Genomic DNA, 20,573 nt, shown 5'->3' with positions numbered 1-20,573 from the left:
TCCTCGCCAACATCTGCTGTCACCTGAATTTTTGATCTTAGCCATTCTGACTGGTGTGAGGTGGAATCTCAGGGTTGTTTGATTTGCATTTCCCTGATGACTAAGGATGCTGAACATTTTTTCAGGTGCTTCTCAGCCATTCGGTATTCCTCGGGTGAGAATTCTTTGTTAAGCTCTGCACCCCATTTTTAAATGGGGTTATTTGAATTTTTTTGGAGTCCACCTTCTTGAGTTCTTTATATATATTGGATATATTAGTCCCCTATCTGATTTAGGATAGGTAAAGATCCTTTTCCAATCAGTTGGTGGCCTTTTTGTCTTATTGACGGTGTCTTTTGCCTTACAGAAGCTTTGGTCCCATTTGTCAATTCTCAATCTTACAGCACAAGCCATTGCTGTTCTGTTCAGGAATTTTTCCCCTGTGCCAATATCTTCAAGGCTTTTCCCCATTTTCTCCTCTATAAGTTTCAGTGTCTCTGGTTTTATGTGGAGCTCCTTGATCCACTTAGATTTGACCTTAGTACAAGGAGATAGGAATGGATCAATTCACATTCTTCTACATGATAACTGCCAGTTGTGCCAGCACCATTTGTTGAAAATGCTGTCTTATTTCCAATGGATGGTTTTAGCTTCCTTGTCAAAGATCAAGTGACACCATAGGTGTGTGGGTTCATTTCTGGGTCTTCAATTCTATTCCATTGGTCTACTTGTCTGTCGCTATACCAGTACCATGCAGTTTTTATCACAATTGCTCTATAGTACAGCTTTAGGTCAAGTATGGTGAATCCACCAGGCGTTCTTTTTATCATTGAGAAGTTTTTGCTATCCTAGGTTTTTTGTTATTCCAGATGAATTTGCAAATTGCCCTTTCTAACTCGATGAAGAATTGAGTTGGAATTTTGATGGGGATTGCATTGAATCTGTAGATTGCTTTTGGCAAGATAGCCATTTTTACTATATTGATCCTGCCAATCCATGAGCATGGGAGATCTTCCCATCTTCTGAGATCTTCTTTAATTTCTTTCTTCAGAGACTTGTAGTTCTTATCATACAGATCTTTCACTTCCTTAGTTAGAGACTATTGAGAAGGGTGTTGTTTCCCTAATTTCTTTCTCAGCCTGTTTATTCTTTGTGTAGAGAAAGGCCATTGACTTGTTTGAGTTAATTTTATATCCAGCTACTTCACTGAAGCTGTTTACCAAGTTTAGGAGTTCTCTGGAATTTTTAAGGTCACTTATATATACTATCATATCATCTGCAAAAAAATGATATTTTTACTTCTTTCTTTCCAATTTGTATCCCCTTAATCTCCTTTTGTTGTTGAATTGCTCTGGCTAGGACTTCAAGTACAATGTTGAATAGGTAGGGAGAGAGTGGGCAGCCTTGTCTAGTCTCTGATTTTAGTGGGTTTTTCTTGGAGCTTCTCACCATTCACTTTGATGTTGGCTACTGGTTTGCTGTAGATTCCTTTTATCATGTTTAGGTATGGGCCTCAAATTCCTGATCTTTCCAAGATTGTTATCATGAATGGGTGCTGGATTTTGTCAAATGCTTTCTCAGCATCTAACAAGATGATCATGTGGTTTTTGTCTTTAAGTTTGTTTACAATGGATTATGGTGATGGATTTGTGTATATTAAACCATCCCTGCATCCCTGGAATGAAACATACTTGGTCAGGATGGATAATTGTTTTGATGTGTTCTTGGATTTGGTTAGCGAAAATTTTTTTAAAAAATTTTAATTAGGTATTTTCTTCATTTACATTTTCAATGCTCTCCCAAAACGTCCCCCATACCCTGCTCCCCCACCCCCAATTCCCCTACCCATCCACCAGGATGGATGATTGTTTTAATGTGTTCTTGGATTTGGTTAGCGAGAATTTTATTGAGTATTTTTGAATCAATATTCATAAGGGAAATTGGTCTGAAGTTCTCTTTGTTGGATCTTTCTGTGGCTTAGGTATCAGAGTAATTGTGGCTTCATAGAATGAATTGGGTAGAGTACCTTCTACTTCTATTTTGTGGAATAGTTTGTGCAGAACTGGAATTAGATCTTCTTTGAAGGTCTGATACAACTCTGCACTAGACCCATCTGGTCCTGGGCTTTTTTTGGTTGGGAGTCTATTAATGACTGCTTATATTTCTATAGGGGATATTGGACTGTTTAGATCATTAACCTGATCCTGATATAACTTTGGTACCTGGTATCTGTCTAGAAATTTTTCCATTCATCCAGGTTTTCCAGTTTTGTTGAGTATAGCCTTTTGTAGAAGGATCTGGTGGTGTTTTGGATTTCTTCAGGATCTGTTGTTATGTCTCCCTTTTCATTTCTGATTTTATTAATTAGGATGCTGTCCCTGTGCCCTCTAGTGAGTCTGGCTAAGGGTTTATCTATCTTGTTTTTTCTCAAAGAACCAGCTCCTCATTTGATTGATTCTTTGAATAGTTCTTGTTTCCACTTGGTTGATTTCACCCTTGAGTTTGATTATTTCCTGCCATCTACTCCTCCTGGGTGAATTTTTTGTTCTAGATCTTTTAGGTGTGTTGTCAAGCTGCTAGTGTGTGCTCTCTTTATTTTCTTTTTGGAGGTACTCAGAGCTATGAGTTTTCCTCTTAGAAATGCTTTCATTGTGTCCCATAAGTTTGGGTATGTTATGGCTTAATTTTCATTAAACTATAAAAAGTCCTTAGTTTCTTTCTTTATTCCTTCCTTGACCAAGGTAACATTGAGACAAGTGTTGTTCAGTTTCCACGTGAATGTTGACTTTCTATTATTTATATTGTTATTGAAGATCAGTCTTAGTCCATAGTGATCTGATAGGATGCATGGGACAATTTCAATATTTTTGTATCTGTTGAGGCCTGTTCTGTGACCAATTGTATGGTCAATTTTGGAGAAGGTCGCATGAGGTGATGAGAAGAAGGTATATCCTTTTGTTTTAGGATAAAATGTTCTGTAGATATCTGTTAAATCCATTTGTTTCATAACTTCTGTTAGTTTCACTGTGTCCCTGTTTAGTTTCTGTTTCCATGATCTGTCCATTGGTGAAAGTGGTGTGTTGAAGTCTCCCACTATTATTGTGTGAGGTGTAATGTGTGCTTTGAGCTTTACTAAAGTTTCTTTAGTGAATGTGGCTGCCCTTGTATTTGGAGCATAGATATTCAGAATTGAGAGTTCCTTTTGGAAGATTTTACCTTTGAGTATGAAGTGCCCCTCCTTGTCTTTTTTGATGACTTTGGGTTGGAAGTCGATTTTATTAGATATTAGAATGGCTACTCTAGCCCGTTTCTTCAGACCATTTGCTTGGAAAATTGTTTTCCAGCCTTTCATTATGAGGTAGTGTCTGTCTTTTTCCCTGAGATGGGTTTCCTGTAAGCAGCACAATGTTGGGTCCTGTTTGTGTAGCCAGTTTGTTAGTCTATGTCTTTTTATTGGGGAGTTGAGTCCATTGATATTAAGAGATATTAAGGAAAAGTAATTGTTGCTTCCTATTATTTTTGTTAAAGTTGACATTCTGTTCTTGTGGCTGTCTTCTTTTAGGTTTGTTGAAGGATTACTTTCTTGCTTTTTTTAGGAGTTGGTTTCCGTCCTTGTATTGTTTTTTTTCTCTGTTATTATCCTTTGAAGGCCTGGATTCGTGGAAAGATAATGTGTGAATTTGCTTTTGTCTTGGAATACTTTGGTTTCTCTATCTACGGTAATTGAGAGTTTTGCTGTGTATAGTAGCCTGGGCTGGCATTTGTGTTCTCTTAGTGTCTGTATAACATCTGTCCAGGATCTTCTGGCTTTCATAGTCTCTGGTGAAAAATCTGGTGTAATTCTGTTAGGCCTGCCTTTATATGTTCTTGACCTTTTTTCCCTTACTGCTTTTAATATTCTATCTTTATTTAGTGCATTTGTTGTTCTGATTATTATGTGTCGGGAGGAGTTTCTTTTCTGGTCCAGTCTATTTGGAGTTCTGTAGGCTTCTTGTAAGTTCATGGGCATCTCTTTCTTTAGGTTTGGGAAGTTTACTTCTATAATTTTGTTGAAGATATTTGCTGGCCCTTTAAGTTGAAAATCTTCATTCTCATCTACTCCTATTATCGGTTGGTTTGGTCTTCTCATTGTGTCCTGGATTTCCTGGATGTTTTGAATTAGGATCTTTTTGCATTTTCTTTGATTGTTGTGCCGATGTTCTCTATGGAATCTTCTGCACCTGAGATTCTCTTCCATCTCTTGTATTCTGTTGCTGATGCTCGCATCTATGGTTCCAGATTTCTTTCCTAGGGTTTCTACCTCCAGCATTGCCTCACTTTGTGTTTTCTTTATTGTGTCTACTTCCCTTTTTAGGTCTAGAATGGTTTTGTTCATTTCCATCACCTGTTTTTGGATGTGTTTTCCTGTTTTTCTTTAAGAACTTGCAACTCTTTAGCAGTGTTCTCCTGTATTTCTTTAAGTGAGTTATTAACGTCCTTCTTGATGTCTTCTACCATCATCATGAGATATGCCTTTAAATCTGGGTCTAGGTTTTCGGGTGTGTTGGAGTGCCCATGACTGGCTGAGATGGGAGTGCTGGGTTCTGATGATGATGAGTGGTCTTGGTTTCTGTTAGTAAGATTCTTATGTCTGCCTTTCACCATCTGGTAATCTCTGGAGTCAGTTGTTATAGTTGTCTCTGGTTAGAGCTTGTTCCTCTTGTGATTCTTTTATTCTCTACCAGCAGACCTGGGAGACTAGCTCTCTCCTGAGTTTCAGTGGTTAGAGAACTCTCTGCAGGCGAGCTCTTCTCTTGCAGAGAAGATGCACCGATATCTGGCATTCAGACTTGCCTCCTGGCAGAAGATGAAGGCCCAAAACAGGGCCTGTCCCAGAAACTGTTAGCTTCTGTAGTCCACACTCTCACCTGTGCAGACTAGTCTAGGCAGGATCCAGGAACCAAGATGGCTCCATCAGGTACTCCAGCAAAGCCCTCTTGGGCAGGGTGGACACCTCTCCTCTGGCAGGGAAGGTGCCCGGATGTCTGGAGCCTGAATCAGGGTCTGCCTCAAAAGCTCTGCGGCTCCAGCTTGTCCCAGAAGCTGTAAGCTTCTGTAGTCCACACTCTCACCTGTGCAAACTAGTTTCCTTGGGATCTGGGAATCAAGATGGCTCCCGCAGATCGTGATATTTTTTTTTATGTTTTAGTTATGTGGCATATGCGGTCTTCACCTCCAACGACCACGGCCCGTTGCAGCCATTTTTGTACTATGTCAGATTGCCTAGTGTTCAGGACTAGAATCAACACCCAACCCAGGATCCATCAATAAATGACAAATGGCATCTGGTATACCATCTCCCAGTTCTCTTTACCCATGGGTAAAATAGCTTTGATGTTCACATTCTATGATGGCCACCATGTTCTTGAGTATAATTGAACTTCAGCTACCCACATTATAAATTCATTGGAAAGTCATAATTTATCCTCTTCTTCCTATTCCCCTTTTTTCTTTTTTAAAAATGTATTTATTTACATTTTATCTGTATGGGTGTTTTTGCATACATACACACACACACACACACACACACACACACACACACACACACATATATATATATATATATATATTAGTATGGAGGCATTGCCTATGTAGGCTAGGGGAAGGCATTAGAAGCCCTGGGATTGGAATGATAGATGATTGTGAGCTGCCATGTATGTTGTGGTTATTATTATTCTGGGGGTTTGCTACATCCCCTTGTTGCCTTTAGCTATCCATTAGGGGTTTCTACTCCACTGAGACCATACAAAATAATTCCCAAATAAAATACGCAAAAACCTTTAGATTTCTAATAAGATTTAAAGCACTAGAGTTGGGCAGATATCAATCCTCTATGCTGTTTTGTCTACTTCTCCGTGGTGATTCCTGAGACATCACTTGCCATTTTCTGCCTAAACCACTCCTGCCAGGCCTCATGGCCATGTGCTCTATCCCATGGTGACCTCTTCCTTCTTTCTCCTCTTGATCTCAAATTCAGACCACAAGCCTGGGAACCTTCACTCCACCCACGTGTCTTTTGTCTAGTCCAGATTGTAGGCACCTTTATTAGCCAGTCAGAGATAACCTGGGGAGAAACGTTTACATAGTATATTTTGATGTATTTGAGGATCCCCTTGTCAGGGGCAACCAGCTCTTGGGGGCCAGTATTTAGTATCTGAATACACAGCTACACCAGACCAACCGCCCCCTACACATTTGGGTGCTGGAACAGAACCTGAATCCTCTGTAAAAGCAGTATATACTCTGGATTCTAGTCTTCTCACTTTCTCACTATGTGGCAGTGATTTCTAAGGTTACTTGTAGTCGTGTTCTTGTCTTGGGGTCAATTTCTGGCACAACAGACACTAAAAAGAGTGCCCTAGCCAGGATTAAACTAAGACAGCCTAGCTGTGGGGGCTGTGTTCTTTACCATTGTGATGTGTTATCTGTTTTCCAAAATCTAGTGTGTATGTTGCAGAAAGCCACTCAGGAAATGACAGGAAGAATTATTGCACTTATATAACTTATAACTTCTTGTCAAGAGCCAAGAGAAATCTGAACTTTGACTCCTTGTCTGCATCACCTATTTTTCGTTATGCTGTGACAAATGCCTGATAAAGGTAACCCGAGGGAGGATAGGTTGGTTCTAGCTACCACTTCATACAGACTGTTGTTGAGAACAGAGCATCAGGGGCATTAATGAGGCTGGTCACATTGCATCTGTAGTCAGGAAGCAGAGAGCAATGAATGCTGGTTTCTCTCTTTCTCTCTCTCACTTTTATATTTATTTTTACCATTTCTTATTTGTGATTCTGCGTTGTGTAGAATGTGTGTGGAGGGGTCCACAGAGGTCAGAAGAGGGTATCCTATTTCCTGGGGTGGAGATAGATACAGGCAGTCATGAGCTACCCATCACGGGTGTGGGATGTCCCTAGGGTGAACTCTCATTCTAGTATTCTTAGCCTGTGAGCAATCTCTTCAGCACCATCTTTTTTTTCTTAAACATTTATTTGTGTGTGAGTCCCCATGTGCATAGACATAACGTCATATAAGCGGTGGCTGATTTGTAAGAGTTTATTCTCTTCCATCTGTGGATCCCAAAGATCAAAATCATCCTGTTAAGTCTTGGAGGCAAGTGTCTTTACCCACTGAGCTGTCTTGCCATGCCCCAGCCTTCCCCTTTCCTTCATCCTGAAATCCCAGCCTATGTAATGGTGCCACCCACATTCAGGGAGAGTGTTCCCTCAATTAAACCTCACTGGATAGGGACTTATACATATGCCCAAGTGAATTCAAATCCAGGCAATTTGATTATGAATACAAACACTGGCTAATGAATTTGCATGCCACAATTAAATAAAGACTGTTAGACAATGTGAGCCCTCCTGGAGCCTTCAGGGACAGAGGGCTTTATGTTCTATAGGTAGCTTTGGCATTTGCATTGGCACCACAACACCTATGGCCAGCAGAGTAATGCAAATGAGTGAAGACAACCGAATGTACAGTGTTGTATAATAGGTAAGAAAGCCTAAGCTAAGGAAGCTAACCATTTAGTGTAGTCTATTGGGGACTGTTGTATTGCCATGAAGAGACATCAGTGACCAAAGCAACTTATAAGAGAAAGCATTTCATTGGGACCTTACCCACAGTTTCAGAGGATTAATACATGGCTATCATTGTGAGGAGCATGGCAACACACAGGCAGACATGGTGCTGCAGAAGTAGCTGAGAGCTCATAATTGATCTGCAAGTACCAGGCAAAGAGAGAGACAGAGACACAGAGGTAGAGAGACAGAGAAGTTTTCAAAGCTGTTATTCAAAAATCCCTACAAAGCAACTTGAAAGATGTGCAGGGGCTGGTGATGTATCTCAGTTGGCTGAGTGCTGACTTAGCATACACACAGCCCTGGGCTTGATCTCAAGCTCCATATAAAACCGTGAGCTGTTATACACAACTGCTATACAGAACTTAGGAGGTAAAAGCAGAGGATCAGAAATTCAAAGACATCTTTGGCAACACAGCAAATGTGAGGCAAGCCTGGGGTGGGTGAGACACTGTCACAGAAGGAATGAAAGGAAGGAATGGAGGGAGGGAGGGAGGGAGGGAGGGAGGGAGGGAGGGAGGGAAAAAAAGAAAGGAAGGGGTGCAGGGCACTATCCAGAATGGAAAACCATCCTTCAACACTGAAATCAAGAAATATGTTCAGGCTTTTATCACAAAGTAAAGTCCCCATACTGTGCATGAAGGAAATGGCGAAACAAATTGCAAAATTCTAAGAATGTTTCTTCTCAGGTTTTATAGTTTTAATTTAAAAACAAACATTTTTTTTCTTTAATGCTCACAATAAACCTGCTACTGACTGTGATAAAGGTTAGGCATTTATAATTGAAGAAAATATCTCGGAAATTTGCCATTCGTTTTTTAAATGTTCAATTTCCCCCTTCCTGTCTTTTTAGGGTGGTTTATATGATGTAAACCAGCCACTGTTGAAGCTAAAAACAAAGAGACGCTGTGAGCTTAGAACTCAGCTTCAAGAAAACGTCTGAGAATTACCAGAGTTATAGCATGTTCACCCACATGACACAATATATATTTGTTTCAGAATTTTGTATATTTTCTAGTAGAGGAACATGCATAATTTGAGCACATTTCAAAGCTTGAACTAATATTACACTTTTAGACACACCATGCATAGCATCAGGGTAGCTCTGTTTATGGTCTGGTTGATACCTGAGAAAGGATATGTACCAAGTTCTACCATATCAAATTACAGTGGAACTACATTGTTAATTTGTTATGTTAAGAAATCCTAAAGCAAATCCATTTGGGAATAAACAAGAATAAAACTGTGTTAAATAAATGCCCTGGTGAGTGGATAGTCTTAGTCAGAGACTTTCTAGGAACTTTGGGATCCTAGTGATAATGGAGTGTCTCTCTCTCTCTCTCTGTGTGTGTGTGTGTGTGTGTGTGTGTGTGTGTGTGACTTGTAATAAGGGTGGAGAAACTGCCCTAGAGACTCTAAAAGATCTCCATTCAAATGTCTCCCTTCTACAACCCAGTGCCTAACAATATTAGAAGTTAAGGTTTTGTTCTTGGCTTGTGTTAGTTAAAAATATTTTATAACTTATTTATGGTTCTTTATTCTTCCTTTAAAGATAAATATAACAGGCAAAATTATGTACTTATTTTTGTATTTTGGAGTTAGTAATTCAAAAATATATTGGCTACAACATTTATTAGAATGACTTTAAAATACAATGTTGGGCTGGGAGATGGTTCAGTGGGCATCATGCTTACCACACAAGCATGAGGACCTGAGTTCAGATTCCTGAAACCCATGTAAATTCAATCAAGGTAATATGCATCTGTAACCCCAAGGATCCTACTGGAATATAGGGAATGGAGACAGGGAACCCTAGAAGCCAGCAGACTGCTAAGTCTGGCATATCTAGTAGCCAACAAGACCATGACTCACACAGGTGAAAAATGAGGACTGGTAGCTAAGGTTGTACTCAGACAAACATAGGTGCACACGAAACCCCTCCCCTTGTGTGTGTGGGGAAGGGGGAGGGAGGGAGGAGGGGGAGACAGAGAGAGACAGAGAGGGAGAGGGAAATGAAGAGATTAAAATTCTGATGTTGAAGGGCACTCTAACGGGCCAGCTGAAGCACATCAACGATTAGAACTGACCTAGAATACTAACACATTTCCAAAGGACAGTTTCCTGATTATAGCCACCTCTTCATGTCGTTGGAGAACATAACAGTAGGGTGGCCTCAAGCATTTGAGTGCTTTTGGAGTAACTGGCACACATGTGTGAATCAGTCAAGTTGAAATATTTCAGAGTAGCTATTGTAACTGTAAATAAGTTAATTGAGATGTATTGACTTTGGGTCTGGGCTTCTTTGTGTGGCTTTATTAACCTTGCTGCAAGGCTGTTGTTTGTTTGCTTGCTTTAGTTTGTTAGTTGTTTAAAATAAATTGATTTTTAAACCGAAGAAGTAGGCAAAGAGGCCTCCTCATCTTTCAAATTACATTGTGGGCCAACCACTGTGCTTCCATTTGGCTCTGGCTATCCTAGTCCATAAGCCATATGACAAAAGGAAACTGGGAATAAGATTTTGCTAAATGCCTCTGAAAGAGAAGCCCAGAGGGGTTTTTACAGTTGTCTGTAAAAGCATGCACCTCTGTCATCTCCATGTGATTATGCTTTTCCCTTTGGTCTTAGCATTTGTATATAAGAGCTCTTACAGTGTAGTTGGGCCTGAGTTTTCATGAGTTATTTTCTCAATTTAATACACATAGACACAGACACACACAGACACACACCTTCTTAGTAAATCTTCAATGCATTAGTTGCCATTTATCATCTCTTCAAAGGAGATAAGTATAACTAAATCTGTGCTAACACCTGATAGTGGTCTACTTGTAGGACCTATTCTTCCCTCAGTAACTGGAATTAGGCAGGCATTTATTTCCCCTGCCATCTAGTGAGAGAGAACTAGGCATGTAACCTAGTCTTGGCCAATGAGTTATAGCAGATTATCTCAGAATCTGCCTCTGGGAACCATTCTCTGTTCACAGCACCTGTAAGAGTAAGTCTTCCTCTTGTCCAGTGGTTCTCAATTTTCCTAAAGCTGCAACACCTTAATACAATTCCTTGTGTTTTGTTGACCTATAACCATAAAATTATTTCATTGCTAATTTATAACTGTAATTTTGCTATTGTTATGGATCCTCATGTAAATATCTGATATGCAACCTCAAAGCATCATGACCCACAGGTTTGAGAATCACTGCTATAGCTTCAAGTAAATGAGACAATGATACATATTGTGGCTACAGATGCCTTGCCACTAGCCAGTGGAGGAGTGTAGGGCTCCCAAAACTGTCAAAAACTTGGGCTAGAACCTAAACATACTGTATCTGGATGGGAAGCTGACTCTAGGCTTCCTGTTATGTAAGATAATGATCTGATTGTTCTTATAGAGTTGGGTTTTCTGTCTTGTTATAGAAGGCAATTTAGCTGATTCAGATATACTATGGACAATATTCATAGTTACCAATCATCTCATTTAATGTATTTAATCTGGTTACTCATCTACTCTTGCTGTCAGATAATCATATAATAATTGCTAATTTTCTCTGTGTTCACAGAAACATCCATTATTGATATATAGGACAGTTGGCTGGTTAATTCTCCATACTACTTCTATATGTCACTACTATAGTGGCAGCTGTGTAAATTCATCCAAAACAGTGTTGAGTAAGTTGCTCAAACAAAAGGAAGGAAGGAAGGAAGGAAGGAAGGAAGGAAGGAAGGAAGGAAGATAAGTTGGTCTGGGCCCAATTATAAGATGAGCTATCTTCTTCATACTAGAGATGAGAATTGCTTCAGGGTGCTGGAGAGGTGGCTCATTAGGTAAGAGCACTTGCTGTACAATTATGAGAACCCAGAAGTTGAGGAGAAAATGACAGTGAAAGTCAACCAGCATGCAGAGCCTAGGTTATTTACTGCCAATGTCCCTGATTGTTCTACTACCTTGTGTCCTTCAGTCATCCACTCAAAGGTTTTCCAGTGGATCTGCTTATCTATATCACCTGTGCACATCCTCACACTGAAGGATCAGTCAAGCCACTTTGGCTAACATGGTTGAAAGTGACAACTGCTTATCCACTAAGACCACCTCCAGTCAGAAATTCCCCTTAAAACAAAAGATTAGGAAGCTAATAAGAAGCATGCTTTCTCCCCAAGAACAAACACTACTTTCTTCACTGTCATAATTAATTTAACCTTAAAAATTCAAGGATCTGTAGTAGCTGTTCTAAGAAACCTGAAGGTTTACGTAGGGTAGGCACTTCTCATGAGAATTCCAACCACGGAGAGGTAGCACTCCTAACACACTTACACATAAAAATTCTGGTTTGGGTTTGCTCTTTTTTTTGTTTGTTTGCTTATTTGTTTGTAGCTCAGTTAAATGTAAAGTTGTCAGATTCATTTTAACAAGATGTCCGTGTTACAACCATCTCAGACTGCCCACTTGGTGGGTGGATCCTTAAAGAATGACTGGCTCCAGAATGTGGTGGCATAGTCAACTTTTCTAGGAATTATTTCATTATACCACCTGGGGGCCAGGTGTGGCTCTGTTGGTTTTGATACTTTTTAGTTAGGTAGTGTTAATTCTTTCTACCAGTGCTGCTTTAATTCACTTGCATTATGCTTTCTACCAGCTTTAGATAGAAGAATTAAGCATACAGTTTCACTTTGGACAATGAAAACAAGAGCTTACTGAAGACATTTAAGAACAATGCTATTTTATTACCCTTGTTGGGGGCTAGTTTATACAATTACTAAATGTAGAATAAAATGTAGACTATTTGCTTTTATGGCTCTCTGGCACCATGCTATATCTCAAGTACAAAATTGCATTACAAAGAATGAGCTGATGAGTTATAAATCTCAACATATACTTTCGCTGTCATGAATGCAAGCAGTGAACATTCATAATTGTCCCCTGGAGGCTTCTTGCAATTTTACTGTTACAATGTTATCGGTAAGAGGAAATTATTTTCCTTGGAAATAAAATAATGAGGAAGTTAGCATGATGGCCCAACAGGTAAAAGAGCATGCACTACAAACCTGCTAACCTGAGTTCAAACCCCAGAATCCACATGAAGGTGAAGGAAAGAACTGTGTCACTCAGTCCTACTTTGATCTTCACACACACACACACACATTATGGCTAATAAGTAATTAAAAAAACATATGGGTGCAATGCCAATAACTGAGAATTTATATTCTGCCAAGATATATATATATATATATATATATATATGTGTGTGTGTGTGTGTGTGTGTGTTTATGTTTTATTCACAAAAGATTCACTTGGTGGAATAAACAGAACACTGTCTACGTCAATGATGAAGTTTCTAGAATTGTCCACCAGATTATATTTAGCATGAAAGTATGATGGAGAAGGGGATGTGTTTTTATGAAGTGATTAGGTATGTGGATTTTTCTTTAGTTCAAACTGCTAACTTTATTTTGTCCTCTCATAGGTGTCATACTTCTTGTCTCAGGACATAAAAAGAAAAGGTAGACAGTAAAGTCTTTATAGTCAATTTTTAGTGGTTGGTTTGCTAATTTGTCAGTTTATTCTGATTTCCCTCTGATTACATGGCATCTTACAATTTGATGTAAACACACAGTTACCAGGCATCTGAACAACTTTTGACCTGAAATAGTTATAAGGAGACAAAGAAGTAAGAACTAGCTCCGTCATGAAGGAGTTGGGACTCTCTATTTGTCTTTCTAATCTGAAAAGCATAGAACTTCCCTTCTCATGGTCTTGGTCCATTCAAAACCATAAAATTCTAATTGAATTGCTAGGCTGTAAGCTGATTTAATAACTACTATCTTTACAATCAAACACGTGAGTCTGCAGCAGTGATTACAATGGCTTGGTTTCCTGGATACCTAGAGACTCATGGCCAAGAAGTGGCTGCTATTCCCTTTCATAGGCTCTTCATACCTTATGGTGCTTTTTACAGTCTGGGACTTAGATGAGGGGCTGGCTCACCCAGCTGCCTGACCTGACCTGCCTGACTGCATGTCCTCCTCTGGATAATGGAACTGAGGCCACTGTTTCCCTGTGTCAGGACACTGTCAGCAAGAGTAGGAATAATAACTGTCAGGCATGCAAGATCTAGTGTGTTTTCATTGCACTGTGCTTGCTCTGCTAGGAAGGTGGCTGCTTGCACAAAAGATAATTATCTGAAAGGTCATCTTCATTGGAAGTGAGGGACCACCATGGGGCAAAGAATAGTCTACTGACATAGAGGTCTTTTCATATATATTTTTGAGGATGCTGCTTCCCTAAGAAAGAAAACAAATCTCTGATTTCTGAGGTGAAGCACACAGAAAATTATTGCTTAGTTCAACTTGGGACTGTGGTTCCTAATTTTGTGATATAGAAAAGGACTTTTATGTTCTATGATGGTGGGTCTCAACTCATTCATTTATTCTAGTACTTCACATCTATACTAGCAATTTAGTAAATATTTGATTAAACAAATGAATGGACAAATCAGCAAATTTCTCAATGAGATTAATTTTGAAGCATTTTTTGGTAGTTTTTTGGTGGTTAAAATCCAAACAGTTGATAGTGATTCTTTTAAATGCATTTAAATTTTGCTTAAGTAACACAAACATGGAAATCTGTGTTTGTAAAACAAATGAAAATAGCTATATAGTTTTGCAAGTGAATAGCAATAGGTCATAAGGTAGTTAATTCCTCTATTCTGGCTTTGGGTGGTTTCCCAAGTTCATGGAAAAACGAGAAAGATTAGGGCAATGCACTGATTTTCATAAGGCTAAACCTTTCAATGTAGAATAGTTTTTGTTATTTTTTAAAAAACTTGCAAATAAAGCATCACCTTCATAAGACTCCATGAACTTCTGAAACACCTGGAACATGGCATTTAGAAAGGAAGCTGTGGAGTGTCACATTACAATTTTACACTTTTACTATTCACGCACTTATTCACCACCAAAAGCAACAAAACAAAAAACAAAACAAAACAAAAAAACCAAAACAAGATCCATGACAGCATTATAACTAAAAATAAGATTTTTAAATCCTCCTTCATAACTGTGTGCATTACCTGCAGTCAAGTCAGTCCTTCCTGATATTCTTATATCCAGGGTTGCTTCTTTCTCCATACCCACATGCATCTTTGACTGCATATTACAAATACTATTGGCTTTTTCTCATGAGAGAGAACATGCAGTTCTTTCGGGAAAGCTGATAAAGTGGCAGAGCTTAGATTAAAGCCAATGGCTTAAAATGTATATTGTAATAAGAAATAGAGCCATATGATAGGACAGCCAATAGAAAAAGGTTTTATATCCTGATAATTATGGAAATGGCAATCAATTAGCATACTAGTTATAAACAACTATGCATCACTCACTATATTCATCAGAGCCCTTCCTTGTTTTACTTAACCCATTCTTGATATTTTATTTTTAGCTTAACTCTCTAAGCTTAGTCATTACAAATAATTTAGGGTCAATTCAACCATAAATAAACAAGCTTTATCAAGTTTTCCCTTTTGGAGGGCGGGGGTGTGTGAAGGGTGTTCAAGACAGGGTTTCTCTGTGTAGCCCTGGCTGTCCTGGAACTCACTCTGTAGACCAGGCTGGCCTCGAACTCAGAAATCCACCTGCCTCTGCTTCCCAAATGCTGGGATTAAGGTCATGGGCCACCAATTTCAATTGTAGGTGCTAATCCCAACAACAGTTCACTCAAAATGGGAAGATCCAAAACTGGGAGAATCTCAGATTTCCCAGGGGCGTTGGAAACAGCAAATGAGCAAGTATGCAAGGTAGATGTAGGATTCATACTGAATTAGAAGCCAAAAGCAGTCGAATTGGACATTTCGACTATAGGATAAGAGTCCCCGAACAAATAGAAAAATGTCTCCAAACCTACAGCAAACTTAATTTCACAGTGCTTTTGGTTTTAATGATCTATACTGTTCTTGGAAATGGTCGTATGTTTAACACAATATTGTAGTATATTAGGCATTTGTTTTATTTCGGCACAAACAAAAACCGGGTTTTAACATTAGTGGGCTCTGGATCCTCCAGAAGGTATCAACTAATGAACAAACCCAGGAGCTTGTACAGTGTAAGAAGGCCGGGTTGATTCTGAGGCGCTGCAACACCTAGCTAAAAACAGGACACTGGTTTCGCAGTCTGCAGGTAACTCAAGCACAAACCCTGCTTTCAAGTTTCTGGCTGGGCTCAAGTACCCATCCCTAGGCCACGTGCCCTAGAAAAACACAGGAGCAGTTCTAGGACGTAGAACCTTCCTCCTCGCACCCCACGCCCTTTCCCAGGACTACCTACCTACTAGGGCCAAGCTCAGCCCCGCCAGCCCACAACACAACACTCCCCTCTCCCCCTTCCGGAAATTCCCCCGCCCACTACCCACGTGACCCACCACCTTCGCGCTCCACCAATCAGAAGCCACCTCAGCCTACTGGGGTCTCCGACGCTCCTCTTTTGAAAACGCAGCCTACGTCTCCTGCACCAGGCCCCGCCCCCCAGGGCGCTGACTACGCCCATTCCTTAATCCACCCCTCTCCCCCCTCCCCACCACGTTCAGACCCCACTTCTCCCTGCGCCCTCCCTTCCCGGGCTTCGCCCCACCCCGCCCCCGACCGCGCGCCCGCCCCGATCTCGCGAGATCTGACGTGCCCGCCGCGGCCTCCCGCCTCCCCTCCCGTCCTCCCGCCCCCTCCCCCATCTCTCCACTCTCCGCTCTCCTCCCTCCCTCCTCCCCCCTCCACCCTCTGGGCCGGATCTCGTCTCGCTGAGGCGGAGGAGGAGAAGGAGGAGGAGGACGTTCGGCCTGCGCAGTGAGATGTTTGTCCGTCGCCGCCGCCGCCGCCATCGCGGAGGAGCGCGATAAAGGGAGCCGAGCCCGGCGCGAGGGGAAGCCCGCGGAGCCGCCGCGCCAGCGCAGCCCCCGGCCGAGCCCGAGCCGCCCGAGCCCGAGCCGCCGCCCCCGCCGCCGCGGCCGCCCAGGGGCCGGCCCGCCGCCCAGCCCAGCCCGGGGGCCGCGCCGCCGCCCCCCGCCGAGCCCCGCGGCTGCCCTCCCGCCTTCAATGTGACACCGGCGCCTCCGAGTGCGAGCCGCAGCCGCCGCCGCCGTCAGCGCCGCCGCCGGGGAGGGGCCGAGCACCATGTCGAATCTGAGCAAAGGCACGGGCAGCCGGAAGGACACCAAGATGCGGATCCGGGCCTTTCCGGTGAGTCGGTCCTCGGCGCCCGGGACCGGGAGCCGCGGCCCGGAGCCGCACGCGAGGCCGGGGCTGAACTCCGCCAACAGGCCGCAGCCGGCCTCCCCTCCCCCCACGGCCGCCGCCGGTGGCGGAGCGCGAGGCTTCCCGGCAACGGGGCGGCGCGGGGCCGGGTCGGCCACCTCCGGGGCCGTTCCCCGCGCCCCGGCCGCCCCGGGGCCTCCTTCGCTCGGGCCTCGGGGGCCGCGGCCCTGAGGGGATGCGCGCTGTGGCCGCCGCACCCGTCGCGTGGGGCGTGTGTGTAACTTTTAGCGTGCGGTTTCCAGAAGGAGCCGGCTCGGCTTTTACGGCGGTGGGGAGGACTGTCCACCTCTGCTCGACTCCGTAGTCAGGGGCGGTCTTGCCATCCCACTGCCCCACTCACTGACAGAGATGCTAGAAATGCCCACTGGCAAAACACTAGGAGCATAGTATTTATAGCATCCTTGATCCTGCAAAGCTTCCTAAGCGCTTGACCCACTCCGGTTCAGAATCGCCCCTCCACTTCTTGGAGGGCCAGGCACAGCTTTTCCGTGTCTTAGTCAAGGAGGTCCCCAAGAATAGTTGCCACTCAGACTTGTTTTACCTTGTACGTTTTTAGCGACAGCAAACATTTGCTCTTCAGAAACTTTTCCTCTTGGCGTTACGTTGAGTCATAGGCTTGCGGTGTTTAGTAGATGGAGTAGTATGTAACTTTGGATGTCATGCCTCGATCAGATAGCCAGTGGCAGGCAATTAAAATGTCCTGTTGTAACAAACTGGACGTACTTGCTCGTGTCGCTACAGTGACAGGTAAATGTCAAATAGACAAGCCATCAGTGGAGCAGAATTGTAAAAGTAAAACGGAGGGAGGTTGTTTTTCCCTTCTAAGACTCATAAGCATTCTGTCGTGTGGGAGGGGAAGGGGGCCTTTGTCATCACTTTTTGAACAGGCTTTTCCTGAAGTACCCTTTGCTGTGAGGAATGAAAGACCACGATAGTATTGTCTGAGTTAAGTAACTTTGCCTTGGAGAACTTGAGGGCCTCTGAATTCCTCATCCCAAAGAAGTGTACAAGCGATGCAGAATTGTGACTTTGCAAGGGACATATTGTCAGCATGTAAAAACTTGCACCTTTATGTAAATAAATGGGCTCTATGTTAACATGTAGGGTATAATCAGGAGGACGAGATACTTTAATAATAATTGCATTATGAACGATTTTTTTAAGTAAATAAGAGATTACACCAGAAAGTGAGAAATGCTAGAAACACAGTGCCAATAAAGGTAACTATTATGTTTTCCTTTGTAATTGGACAGTGAGCCAGGTTTATGAACTTGAATAATTTCCCTACCTAATCAACCACCCAAGTGATTGTCAAATCCACATCCTTCCCTCTTTTTTTTTAAGCGAATTCAGACATGGTTGTTTTTTATGTTTTAATTTTTTTTTAATCAACTATGACACTGATTTTTCTAGGAAATATTTACTCTTGGTTCTGTTGTTTCTTTGTTGTTTAGTAAAATGTGAAAGAGCTTATATTTGACCAGTTAATATTTTTCAGAGTAACCGGTTCTACCTTTATCTGTGTTTGCAGCTCTTTGACCTCTAGGTTTCTCTACTTGAACCTGTTTTCCTCTCCCCATATACTGAGTACTGTATGCAGGCACTGTTTATTCCTAGAGCTTTAGGACTTAGCAGTAGATGTGAAAAAGGAAAAGATCAGTGGTTTCTGGAGCTAGCATTAGGGATTAGAAGCAGGAAGAGAATTTTGTACCATTAGCTGAATGAAGATGGTATTAGTGTGTGATAGGCTAGTACTAAAACTGAGATTTTTGTTTTGTTTTTTGTTTGTTTTCCAGTTCATAAGTAAATAACCATAAGTTGTTCCCATTGAAATAATTGGCTATTGTTGAGGCTAAATAATGCTCCAGTGATATTTTATTGAGTTCTGGGAAGTGAGTCCATTAGGCTGTCAGAATTGCTTTCATTCAGATTAGATGTCTTGTATATAAGTACAACCCACTTGGATTCTTAGAAGTTAAAATACATAGTATTTCATACACAAAAAATACCATTTATGTTTATTACATGTGTGTATTCCTACAACTGTTATGTGTTATACTATGTGGATATGTAGTTAGCTATAAGTAATGGCAGTTGCTCATTTCAGGTTTTTTATAAAATGGATGTATAAAAGGAATGAAGTAAGTTTAGACTTGTTTGATTTTTCATTGTACAATAGTGGTAAGTTAACTTACAGAATATATTTCATATATAGATGAGTACTTTATCAAAAAAGTACTTTATTAAAGTTCTACCAAATCAGGTTCTCTTACATTTTTAGTGCATATTTTAAGTTTGCTTTCACATTTTTAAGCAGAATAAAAGTTACACCACATTAGCTTAACTTATATTTTAAGTTTTTTCCCCTCCCTCAGTTTAAACCTACAAAATTTATTTACAAGATCAAATTTTTCTGTATTTTTAACTGTTGTCAGAAAAAATCCCTTAATTTTTAGACTTCCCTTCATTATGTAGCGTATAGCTTATTATACATCTTTCTGTTGGTCATTATTTTAAGAAGATTTTTAAATTACGCGTGTGTTCAATTGTACATATGAATGCTGAAGGTACCTGCAGAGGGTGGAGTCAAATACCCTGGAGCTGGAATTATAGGCCCTTGTGAGCTACCCATTCCAATGCTGGGAACCAAAATTCTGGTCTGCTGCTGGAGCAAGGGACACTTTTAACCACTGCACCACTCTCCAGCCCCTATTGATAATATTTTGAAATTCTTATCAAACTATAAGTTGGAGCTACAGAAGATTAATAAGAAGGGAGTTTGGTTGTGTATGGATTTGAGCTAAGTAATTCCTTTGGAAAAGATATTTTCCTTTTTCCACATGTTTTAATTCATACATTCTCAGCTCTGTATAGTCCATTGAGTTAACCTTTCTCTGAAAAGCCATTCCTCGTCGTATTGTCCAGAATTTTTGTTCCCATGGGCTTTAACAGGCTCGATTGGAATTGAACATGTGATTCTTGAATAAAAATGCTATCCTTAGATTTAGGAGACACTGAAAATCACTTCTACTTTCTGACCGTTCTCTTAAAAGTGCTACCATGGAGTTCTAGAAGTAATGTCAGTTCATAGTTTATACAGCTTGCTAAATCATAACAGGGACAACTCTTGATGTAATCTCCATGATTGTAGATGAATTTCACCTGTGCAACATGGTCAGCAAATGGTGCCTACAAAGTGACAGACAAAAATGTTAAGATCATTCATGACAGACATTAGAGCATGAAGAGATGAGGACTTGGGTATATAGTTGATGTTTCTTCTATTTCTAGCTACAAAAGTATTTGCCAGATTTAAGGGACATCTTTGATCTTCATGATAGGTTTATTTCCTGGAGAAGGTACTTGGTACAGAGAAGTATCTGGACTGTATATATAGGAGAATAACAGTTTATTCACACAAAGCCAGGAATTAACTGTAAATCTATTTTCATCCTCTGTTTCTTACAGAGAAATTATGTAGGAAGGTGTATCAAAATGTTGCTTACACTGAGACTTATGCTTTCGACTTAATAGCAGTTAATGTTTCCTTGCTTTAGAAATTAGAAAGCAAAAGAGAAAAAGGAAATAAAAAGCATAATATTAATTTTCATCTTTAAAATTTTTTTATGTACATGAGTGTTGTTGCCTCCTTGTATGTCTCTGCATCATGTATGTGCCTGTT

The 20,573-nt window shown here is 41.0% G+C and overlaps 1 protein-coding gene and 1 long non-coding RNA gene across 4 annotated transcripts in view; one reads left to right on the top strand and one right to left on the bottom strand.

The window, feature by feature from the left end:
* Positions 1-8,333: 8,333 nt before the first annotated feature.
* Gm39667 lies at positions 8,334-16,149 on the bottom strand. The gene is made up of 2 exons (XR_865570.2): positions 15,912-16,149; positions 8,334-15,834 (listed from the first exon to the last, which is right to left on the bottom strand). It is a non-coding gene; the product is annotated as a predicted gene, 39667 (long non-coding RNA).
* A 222-nt stretch (positions 16,150-16,371) lies between these two features.
* The window catches only part of Cul3 (cullin 3), a 75,768-nt gene continuing 71,566 nt past the window's right edge, over positions 16,372-20,573 (top strand). For 2 of the 3 annotated variants that reach the window (NM_016716.5, NM_001313728.1), the window contains exon 1: positions 16,372-16,816. In NM_016716.5, coding sequence (NP_057925.1) covers positions 16,751-16,816 — 66 coding nt within the window. In that variant the 5' untranslated portion in view covers positions 16,372-16,750. The remainder of the gene's footprint in view (positions 16,817-20,573) is intronic. The other variant, XM_006496498.4, reaches the window with a different exon arrangement.

Source organism: Mus musculus, chromosome 1 (genome assembly GCF_000001635.26).
Source record: "Mus musculus strain C57BL/6J chromosome 1, GRCm38.p6 C57BL/6J".
NCBI classification, from domain to species: domain Eukaryota; kingdom Metazoa; phylum Chordata; class Mammalia; order Rodentia; family Muridae; genus Mus; species Mus musculus.
This window is presented reverse-complemented; position numbering and strand designations above follow the sequence as displayed.